The sequence below is a fragment of the Carlito syrichta genome, unplaced genomic scaffold, assembly GCF_000164805.1.
Source record: "Carlito syrichta isolate Samal-C Ts95f unplaced genomic scaffold, Tarsius_syrichta-2.0.1 Scaffold313380, whole genome shotgun sequence".
Taxonomy (NCBI): domain Eukaryota; kingdom Metazoa; phylum Chordata; class Mammalia; order Primates; family Tarsiidae; genus Carlito; species Carlito syrichta.
This window is the reverse complement of record NW_007257476.1, coordinates 915,508-927,119: the sequence shown is the minus strand read 5'-3', so window position 1 is coordinate 927,119 and position 11,612 is coordinate 915,508. Positions and strand designations below refer to the sequence as shown.

Below are 11,612 nucleotides of genomic sequence, written 5' to 3'. Positions count from 1 at the left end.
CCACTCACCTCAGCCTCCCAAAGGCGCGGGATGACGGGCTGAGCCACCGAGCCCGGCTGATTCCTTGCCTTGTATGTGCGGGCCCCTGGCGGCTTCTCGAACCTCGCCTCCTGCCCCTGGTCCCTCCCATGTTTTCTCCAGCACACCTGGCCTCGCTGTCCCTCAGACCACAAGCTGGTTTTTGTCTCCCCACCTTTGCATTTTCTGTTTGTTCTACCTGGAACATTCCTCCCCCAGATTCCACGTGTCATGCTCCCTCACTTTCTGATCTCTGACCAAATGTCTAAAGGGTCAAGTTATCAGGATACTTAACTGTTATCAATGTGTGTGTGTGTGTGTGTGTGTGTGTATGAGGGGGAAACCCCCCCCAAATCCGCCCTTTTGGAGGGTGGATCCCTTGTAGTGCACTCAAAATTTGTTCATCCGGATCAAATGGTCAACCAAAGTTTTCATCTGGAAATTTGTAGAAGCTTGCATCACGATTTGCAGAAGAAATGTCCTGAGTTGTGGGGAACAGTGACTGGTTCTTCCACCATGACAATTCACCTGTCTACACAGCACCGAGTCTTCAGCAGTTTTTGACCAAAACCAGCATGACTCCAGTGCCTCACCCTCCCTATTCACCTGATCTCACCCAGCAACTTTTTTTTGGTTTCCCCAGATGAGAAAAGTCCTCAAAGGGAAACCTTTTGTCGAAGTGGAAGAGGTGAAATAAAAAACGGCAGAAGCAGCTGGGCTCAGTGGCTCAGCCGTCATCCCTAGCCTTTGGTAGGCCGAGGTGAGTGGATTGCCTGAGCCCGCGGGTTCGAGACCCGCCTGGGCAGCGAGACCTCATCTCTACAATAAATCAAAAATGAGCCTGGTGTGGTAGTGCATGCCTGTAATTCCGGCTACTCGGAAGGCTGAGGCGGAAGGATCGCCGGAGCCCAGCAGGTCGAGGCTGCGGTGGCTGGGAGCGGCCACTGCACTCCGGTCTGGGCGGCAGAGTGAGACTCCAACTCGAAAAAAAACCCCCAAAACCAAAAAAACAAAAAACGGCAGAAGCACTAAAAGGCATCAAAATGGACGAGTTCAACAATTGTTGCACCTCGGTGGGTGTATTGCATCAAATGGAGAGTACTTTGAAGGTGACTGAAGTTTAAACATGTAAGAATAAATACGCAATTTTAAAATAAATTGTATACCTTTTTAATACATTGTATTAATTTTGGGGTCCTCTCTTGTATGCCGAATAACAATGTTTCAAAATACAAAGGCAGAAATAATATACTTAAAGACAGAAAACCAGATTAAGCCGGGCATGGTGGCTCATGCCTATAATCCCAGCATTTTGGGAGGTCAAGGCAGGAAAATCAGTTGAGCCCAGGAGCTCAAGAACAGCCTGAGCAACATAGTGAGACCTTGTCTCACAAGAAAAAAAAAAAAAAAAAAAGCTGGTGGTGGTGCCTGCCTGTGAGCTGGGATCACACTCTTGTGCTCCAGTCTGGGCAACAGAGTGAGACCTTGTCTCAAAAGATAAATAAATAAAACCATTAAAAATTAGTAAGGAGCCACTTACTTGCCTTTTACAAGGTTGAAAGTTAAAAAGTGATTAAAGATACAGCACGCCAAGTGAATCAAGCTTATGGAGGCATTCGTGGCTGTTGCAAAACTCCTAATTTTTTGCCAAATACATGGGTGAAAAACAGTATCGCATTATTTTTGTTTGCATCTTATTAGTGATGCTAAATACCTTTTAGTATTAGTTATTTTTTACTTTGTGTGTGTGTGTGTTTTTGAGTTGAAGTCTCACTCTGTCACCCAGGCTGGAGGGCACTGGCACGCTCCCAGCCACTGTAGCCTCGACCTGCTGGGCTCCCTCGATCCTTCCGCCTCAGCCTCCCAAGTAGCTGGAACTTCAGGCATGTGTGCCACCACACCCAGCTAATTTTTTTGACTTATTGTAGAGATGAGGTCTTGCCAAGTTGCCCAGGCTGTTCTCGAACCCGTGGGCTCAGGCAATCCTCTCACCTTGGCCTCCCAAAGTGCTGGGATTATAGGCGTGAGCCACTGCACCTGGCACTTTATTTATTTTTAGAGCAGGATTTATTAAGAGGACAGAGAAGCTCCCACAGTGGGAGGGGACCCGAGGGGGTTTTCTGGCAGTTTATATTCTTGACATTCCTTTGCTCTGTGTTTGCTGTCTCCAGTTAAGCTTTTTTGCATAGAATATAAATATATAAATTCATCCTTTTCTTAATAACTTTTTTGGTATTAAAAAATGCCTTCACTTTTCTGATAATGTAAACATATCCTGGTGATTTTACATTTCATTTTGTTTAGCTGCCCTGATCCATTTGGCATTTGCTAATATTGTGGGTAGGGAGTCAGCTTGCTGTTTCTCTCAAATATGACGAACTGTCTTAACACCATTTTTTTTGTTTTAACAGTTCATAGATTGGAAATGGACTCTCTATCATGGATTAAATGTACATTTACCCAGCACTCTGTCTCTGGGGTCTGTTGTGTTCTTGTATTTATCCATATCTGTATAAGCATTTTACATTACAAATCAATGTTGTCAAACATTTTGTTGTGAGAAGTTCTGTATTTGTTTCTTCAAAATTTCTCATCTATTTAATGTACATTTTATCTTCCAAAGGTCTTTTATTTTTTTTATTTTGATGGGGATTGTAGTGAATCTGGCAGGTGGTTTTATAATTTTGGGTCTTTCAGGGTTCATAGCATGTTTTTATTTTTTCAAGTCTTTCATGTTTTTTTTCTGAGTCAAAATCTCATTCTGCCACCTAGCTGGAGTGCAGTGGCACACTGACACCCACTGCAGCCTCAACCTGCTGGACTCGGGCGATCCTTCTGCTTCAGCCTTCCAAGTAGCTGGAACTACAGATGCCTGCCACCACATCCGTCTAAGTTTTCGATTTTTATTGCGGAGACGAGGTCTCGCCAAATTGTTCAGGCTGGTCTCAAACGCCCGGGTTCAGGCACTCTTCTCGCCTCAGCCTCGCAAAGTGCTGGGATTACAGGCTGAGCCACCATGCCTGGCCCTTTTATGTCTTTTTAAAAATACAATTATACAAAGGTCTTTCATACTTTATGTAGACGTAATTCTATTTTATAAGCATTATTGTGAATGGGGATATTAAACACATTAAAATTGGTTATTTATATGGATAGACAGTATTGATTTTTGTGTATCATATTATCCTACAGTGTTCTATTTATTCCAAGAGTAGGTCAACTGATTCATTTGGGTTTTCTTTATAGATGGTCAATTTGGCTGAAAATATTTTCTCTCATCTGTTCTTGTATTAATACTTCATTTCTCTTAGCATTAGTTGTTGCTTTGCTGACTTTAATACTTCTAATCGTTTACCATCAAGTCAGATGGCTCATTGGGATTGCCATCAGATCACCTTCAACAAGTTTGTTTTTTGAGTCAGAGTCTCATGTTGCCCAGGCTGGAGTGCAGTAGCACACTCATGGCCATCACAGCCTCGACCTGCTGGGCCCAGGTGATCCTTCTGCCTCAGTCTTCCAAGTAGCTGGAACTACAGGTACATGCCACCATGCCCAGATGACTTTTGGATTTGTTGTAGAGACAGGTCTCGTCCTGTTGCCCAGGCTGGTCTTGAACCCTGAGCTCTGGCAATCCTCTTGCCTCTGCTTCCCAAAGTGCTGGGATTACAGGTGTGAGCTATTGCGTCTGGCTGAACTTAAACAAGTTTAGGACATTGACTTTTCCTAGGGGTTTTCTTCAAATTCACCAGATGGCATCACTTTTTCGTCCTTTAATCTGATAATATTATTTAGTTAATAGTATTGAACTTCTTTTTAAAGTGAGAAATCACGATTTATTGAGAGGACAGAAAAGCTCCCACATTGAGAGGGGACCCGAAGGGGCTGCCCCAGTACTGACTTTTCGAATCACTCATTTTATTTTTGGTATACTTTTAAAGATAAAATTCCAGATTGTATTTTATATAGCTTATGACCTAGGTTTAAGGTATTGTACTTGTATTGTTTACAGGCTATTTCTATACTAACCTATTCAACCATTATGGATATTCTAAAACATAATATGCAGTAAATCTCTGACATATGAACAAGTTCTGTTCCGAGAGTGCATTCTTAAGTCCAATTTGTTCGTTAACTCCAACAAAGTTAGCCTAGGTATCCAACTAACACAATTGGCTATACAGTACCAGTGACTTCACTGCTGCTTCCACGCTTGATTCCAGACATCCTGGGCTTGAAATAAAGATACTGCTGTATTCTATACAGTATCATGAAGTACACAAAAGCACCACCACTTGGAAAGGATGCACACATGTGACAATGTACGCCAGACATGTGAACTAACTTACATGACTGGACATGCACACTTGCATCTTTGAAAGTTAACAACTTGAAGGTTCGTATGTAGGGGACTTACTGTATAACCTTAATAAATATGTCTAAAGTCCAGATTATTCATATGTTTTTGGAGATTTGGGGATGGGAGGTGGAACAGTATGGTAAAGAGAGAACATCATTCAGGGCTTAGTGAACTAGATTTGGCCTGCAGTTGCCATTAAGTTGCTAGATAAACAAGACACACCTTCTTGGCTTCAAATGGAAAAACTCTATAAAATAGCTTATTGGGAGAATTAAATGTTAAAGTGCTGTGAATAGTGTCAACTACCATATAAACGTAAGAAATCACTAAATAACAAGTATGGTATTTTTAATGTAAAGGCAATTATGAAAGGAGATAAAATATAAACACACGGAAATCTCTAAAGCCATGTAAAACCCGAAGGCATTAAAATTTATTAAATGATGCAATAACAACAGAATTCTTTATTTACAATAGCATTATTTAACATCAAATAAGCAAATAGCATCAGCAAAGCAATATTAACTTGCATAAATGTATTTAAAACTTCTCTGAATATATCTACCTTTGCATAAACTGCTCACACTAGAAATACAAACATCAATGCAGGTGAACAAAGTGATGTTCAGAGTCAACTCCATTTTGAAAATAAATCACAACCTGAAACACTGTAAGCTTTCTCCTGAAGAACCATAGTTAATATATTGCTTAATTTTACCCTTGTATAATCTTTTCATATACACACATCTCAGATGCAACTTCATGAGGAACTGTACAAATAAAACCCACAAATGACAAAGGAAAAAAATGACAATTAAGTGTTTGAAGAAATGTATCATCATCACTATTCAACAACATAAAGGTGAAGTGATGATGCACTTATTCAAAAATTGTACACAATTCACTATACAAATATAATACATCGAACAGCTATGTAGGAATATACAAGACTTAAAAACAGATCTAAGGCATTATGCTAGATTTTAGCATTTTGAGGTTCTTGCACATAGCTTTTACCTGTAGTAAGAAACTTAAAAGATTTTGTTTTAGTCTATAAAGAAACACCAGGGAGAAAATTCTAATTAAAATCGAAGCCACTACAGTAATTTTCTTTTGTGCAGAGAATGCTTTGCTCTTCGGCAGCATACTACCATACAAACACTAGAAAATGTTAAATTCACACCAACAGTTAATGGCTTAAGTTGCATTTCAAAATCGATTGTGTATCTTTGGGTTCTGCAAGTGGGTCTGTGCCACCCAGTTCATGTGTTAAGCCCATAGGAACTCCATTTTTGAACACAGATTAAAAATTGCATTATATAAACGGCAAAAACATTGCTTTCAATTGGTACAGGCCATAAGAGATACACAGAGAGGGAGGGGCATTTTAACCTTTGAGTCAAACGAATTCATTGTAGTAAAACAGCTCACTTCACTTTTTAAACTTATCACATTACATGAACACTTAAATGAGTTTTACAACCAAGTTAATGTATGTATACTTTTCACATTATGTTTTTCACATTTAGTAATATAAGCAAAACACTGATTATTTGTTCTAGTCAACAAAAACCAAGTACTCAGTCTAACAAATTTATTGTGTACAGCATGAGAAATACTGATAATGAAGGGACTGGATTTGGCTTTTGCTTCTGTAGTGATCAATATGATCAGAGGATTCCTTCACTTACTTTTCTTCTCCTAATCAGATGTCAAACAAAATCCATGACCCGGCCTAAACCGTAAGAGAAGCTATCATCTCTTATCCTTAAAACGGTCACTGTAAGTCACCAATGTCACAGGTTTGCAGATTTGTCTGAATTAGGACTGACGTGAAAACAAAGTGGGCCGATGGATACACGATAAGATACACAGGCAGTTCTGGACGGTGCTATAGCGAAAAGGGACTTGAAACTCAAAACAAAACAAATCCAGCTTAAACTCCATTTCTCTTTTGTGCTATGTGAAGTTAAAGTCATTCTGATTCACCGATCTCTAAAAATTAACTTGAAACCGGTCACACTGAATTGCGTGCCACGTGGGCGTCATCCCACGGGAGGTCCTGGAGTTCTGGGCCAACATCTGCTCGGTCTTGCCATCACAGCTGGGCAACCCAAGGGTTGGGCGGGGCAAGGTCGAGCCTTCTGAGGGGACGTATGAACTGGCGGCCACCGAGAAGTGCTGTTCCTTGGCCACCTCCCTGTATTGAGATCCCTCTCAAGTGGACACAAGTAGCGAAATGCAAATTTTCAGAAAGTTTCTTTAGTATGGAGAAACACTTTCAGACTGTCTACCATTTATCTTTGGGCTATATCTCTTTCTATATTTCCATAATCCATACATATAGAAAGAGATATAAATATAAATAGGGGTAGTTTGTACATTTTTCACCCTGCCACGAATAAACAAATTTCAAGGAAAAATTTCTCTGTTCCTAAAAAGCCTGGCTAATGAGATATTATAAAATGCTTTGCTTTTTAGACATCAAAAAGATATCGTTCTGAAATTTAGGTAAGAAAGGTGTGTGTATTAGGGGTTGAGGAGAAATAGCTCATAAAAGGTCATCAGTTTCTTGGTATTGCAGTTGTCTGAAACTGACACCAATTAATAAAAGATTATTCCCCTACCAGAGTGGGCAAGAAAAACAACCATAAAAGTGGCCTGCTTAGTAACATGTAGTCTTTCTAAGGTTCATTAAGAAAGAATATAAACATATAAAAATCAAGAATTGGTTCCTACAGCGGCTGCATATCATATAGATTAGATAAATGATTTATGAGCAGAATCACAAGGTTTAGAAAATAAAAAGTCTTAAGTCTACAAATTAGGTCTAATCAAGGCATTGATATCCTTTACAAAACACCTTTAGGAGACATTGCTATGAAGATATCTAATTTAATACTGAAGTACCTCATTTTTGAGTCAATTCCACAATATGTATACCTCACAAAAATTATACAATTAAAACACTTAAGTTCTCAACTTAAATTATTGCTTGTTTACATATAAATTGGATTTTATGTACCTTACAAAACTTCGGCTTAGTCAGCACTGCTAAAAAACAAAATAAAAAACACATGGCAGAGGTTAAATCTGTCGTGATATCTGCTGTCAATTTAACACACTAGCATTTTCTCCTGTTTTGGAGGCCACAGTTGCTGGGGAACAGAAAAACATGCTTCCAAAGCAGGTGTCCTTAGCTGGGTTGGTGTTGAGTCTTAACTTTGCTCTCCTCCTTGCCAGTAAATGCGTTTTTCTGAAATTCAATAGTTAGCAATTGGTATGTGGCTGGCAAAATATTTAAGGAAACAAAGGGCTTACCTGGCTTCTGTAGCATATATATATATATGTATAAATATATGCATATATATATGTATTTTTTTTTAAATGAATGAAATTAGGGCAGATGGGAAGGCAGAGAGGGGGAGGGAAGAGTCAGGATCACAGGAGGAAGAAAGATGCTAATTCAAGCTGTCTGATCAATCTACAGGGAACTCAGAAACGGTAAAGGTTTCTTCTCGATTCATGATGTAAGTGATTTAGTTTGGTTTTAACAAAGGGAAAAAAGAAGGACAAATACTTATTAATATTAACAGTCCTCTCACAGGCTCCTTTTCATCTGTTCAACACCTGGAAACTCTTTCCAACATGGTCTTTAGAGCTTTCTACAAAGACACAACTGTGACTTGATTGGTCTTCACTCACTGGGTGTGTGCGCGCTGTCCCTCGTGTCTGCCCGGCTGCCACCCCAATTGCAGGCTTTAACTGAAACCACCTTTACTTTAAATTTCTAAAAAACTCTTTCCTTTCCCCCAGATGAAATCTGAATCTTTTGTACTACACTGATTAGCCAGGGAAAACAAAGCAAGAAACCAGTGTCTGGAACCGAACAGGAACAGAACAAGAGCATGGTTCTCCTTAAATACATACATTTAAATACATTCAATCTGACATGGGTATGAAATTTGCCTGTCAACATTTACTTTGCAGGAGAGATCTAAGTTGCACTAAGGTGAATGCAGTGAACAGACTGAGCGACTGTCTGGATGCGAGCTTCAGACTGGTGAGAGAAGAGGCCGCTCCCCCGCACCAGCCCAGCAGACTCCGCGGTGGGAGCCGGGGCCCAGGCCTGTCTGCTGATCTCGCTCTGGCAGAACCGGCTGGCAGGTCAGTTGGGTCAAAGCAGACAGACGCAGCTCTCCAGACGGGTAAGTGTTTTGAGCAAGTGGGCCTGGTCAGCAGAAGAAAGAAGCAACCGGCAACCTTCAGTGTCAGCAGTATTTCTGCGGGAAAACAGGTTAAAAAGTTGTGAATTATCTTCGAGCTTTTGATGAAACCATGACAAAGTCATCGCAGCAACATCAAAATACTCAACTGTTCTACTTTTTTTTTTTGAACTGGGGTCTAACTCTGGTGCCCAAACTGCAGTGTGGTGGCACAATCATGGCTCATTGCGGCCTCGACCTCCTGGGGTCCTCCTGTCTCAGCCTTCTGAGTGTAGCTGGGACTACAGGAGTATACCACCACACTCGATTTTGTTTTTTGGAATCGGAGTCTCACTCTGTCACCCAGGCTGGAGTGCAGTGGCATGCTCATGGCTACTGCAGCCTTGACCTGCTGGGCTCAGGTGATCTTTCTGCTTCAGCCTTCCAAGTGGCTGGAACTATAGGCACGTACCCATGCCCAATTAATTTTTTTGATTTATTGTATAGACGAGGGTCTCACCATGTTGCCCAGGCTGGTCTCAAACCCATGGACTCAGGCTATCCTTTCGCCTCTGCCTCCCAAAGTGCTGGGATTACAGGCATGAACCACTGTGCCCAGCTCCAGTTCATTTAAAATAATTTTGTTTTTTTGTTAGAGACAAGGTTTTGCACTGTTGCCCAGGCTGGTCTCAAAATCCTTAGCTCAAGCAATCCTCCCGCCTTAGCCTTCCAAAGTGCTGGGATTACAGGTGTGAGCCACCCCACTTGGTCCTTGACTGTTTTAAATACTGCAAAGCACAAAGGCTGCACATGGGTGGGTACATTTGCTTTGGATGTGGACAAGCAGATGGCACTGTTTCTAACTCAACACAATGCTTCCAAAGGGACAAGAATGGGCCTGACAAATGCTACTCGCTACTTCCTACAGGGCATGGTCTGTGAACGAATCATCAGTCTCTCCTGGATGACTGCTGCTCTCCTATCAACGACATCCTGGCTCAATTTCATTTCTCCCATCTTCTCAACAAAGATTACTGAGGCACCCAGCAATTCAATCAGTTGCTTTCTGGTGGCATCTAATCCAGAAGGGGCCACCAATCCTTCCTCAGATCCATCCAGTACCAACCCACCTCCAATATGTCCCTGTTGACTTTCCCTTATGAGATACTTCCAAGGTTCTCTGGGTATGTTCTCCCTGGCTTCAGCAAGCCACATAAGTTTTGACTCTAGGGGTGTTTTTGCTAGTTTCTGGCTGCTATATGCTGACGATATGAGTGACCGAATAACAAAAGTTAGAGTGACCAAGAGTTAGGTGGAGGTGTTTCTTTGGTTGGTGCAAGCATATCTGTCAATGATTCTCTCTGGCTATTGTCTATCTTCCCCTGAAAAGCTTTCATTCACTTAGCATGTATTAACTGAGCATCTACTATGTGCCAGGTGCTAGAGTTATAACCACAACAAGACATTCTAGGTTGCTGCTATCACAAAAGTTGCTGGATAGGCAAGGCAGACACATAACAATGTGATCTGAGTTCTGTGAGTGGAAAAAACTAGGTGCTGTGGGAACATGTAACAATTGCTTCTGGGGTTTAGATATTTAGACAGAGAATTCTAACACTTCAGGGCCATTAGAGATTTTTCCAGTTTCAGTAAGATTAGGGAGGAAGTCAGCCCAAAGCAACTTATTTCACCTTGGCACCCCAAACAGAGCCCCGGGGAAACGACTGCTAGATCATGAGTTCTAGTGGTCAATAGTGGAATTATGGCCGGGCTCGGCGGCTCAGCCTGTAATCCCACCACTTAGGGAGGCCGAGACCAACCCGGCAACTTGGCGAGACCGCGTCTCTACAATAATTCAAAAATTATCCAGGTGTGGTAGCACATGTCTGTAATTCTGGCTACTTGGAAGGCAGAGGCGGAAGTGTCTTGAGAGCCCAGCAGGTCGTTGCTGGGGTGGCCATGAGCATGCCACTGCATTCTAGCCTGGGTGATGGAGTGAGACTCCAACTCAAAAAAAAAAAAAAAAAAAACGAAAAAGAAAGGTGAAATTACATTAGCCTCTGGTCAGGAGCACAATTTTAAGCTTAAAAAGAGCTTAGGAGAGTAACAGTGATTTTATTTCTTCTCCGAGAAGAACATTTAATGTCCCTTATAATAATATAAAGTTGAATATATATTCCTGTGTCACTTACATGAGTTAATATGAAAGTACTCCATGATGCTGATTAAAATATTTAAAAACTCCTCAATTTTCCAGTTCGACCAGAAAATAAAATTATACTGAGAAGTATTTATGCCCTATTAGATTTATAAGGCTTAACAGCTTTAAAGCAGTATTTGCTAACGCGGACTACTTTCAGTGAGCAGCTGCTAGCCAGAACTAGCTTGCTAAAGGAGAACGGTGAGCGTGAAATGTATTTCTGGAGTCACCCTGCTTGGGGGCCATGTCACTTTAGGATGTGGGGTCATTTAACCTTTCTGTGTCTAACACGTCTTAGAGCTGTTGTGAAGGTGAAATAAAATGATGTACATACAGCATTTAAGAGTAAGTGCTCGGCTAATGTCATCACCACGATCATGAACTAAAGGCCAACCCAGTGAGTGACCAACTTTTAAAACAGCAGTAAACACAAGTCATTACAATCATTCTTTATGCAAGAGCAATGCTGCTAATCAGTAAACTCCATTTTATTTGTTTATTTATTTATTTTTAGCCTATCTTCAGGTTCACATAGTGTTTAGCAGTCAAGGCCATAAACTCAATTTTGATCTATTTAAGTATAAGTAAAGGCTGGGCTCGGTGGCTCAGCCTGCACAGGTTCGAGACCAGTCCAGGCAACTTGGCGACACCTCCTCTCTACACTAAAATAAAAAATTAGTTGGGCTCGGTGGCTCAGCCTGTAATCCCACGCCTTTGGGAGGCTGAGGTGAGTGGACTGCCTGAGCCTGTGGGTTCAAGACCTGCCTGGGCAACTTGGCGAGCCCTCATCCCTACAATAAATCAAAATGAGCTGGGTGTGGTAGCGCGCGCC

At 41.4% G+C, this 11,612-nt stretch overlaps 1 protein-coding gene across 8 annotated transcripts in view; it reads right to left on the bottom strand.

The window, feature by feature from the left end:
* Positions 1 to 4,772: 4,772 nt before the first annotated feature.
* The window catches only part of NCOA2 (nuclear receptor coactivator 2), a 303,080-nt gene continuing 296,240 nt past the window's right edge, over positions 4,773 to 11,612 (bottom strand). For all 8 annotated transcript variants that reach the window (XM_021718737.1, XM_021718740.1, XM_021718742.1 and 5 more), the window contains one exon: positions 4,773 to 8,658. In XM_021718737.1, coding sequence (XP_021574412.1) covers positions 8,647 to 8,658 — 12 coding nt within the window. In that variant the 3' untranslated portion in view covers positions 4,773 to 8,646. The remainder of the gene's footprint in view (positions 8,659 to 11,612) is intronic.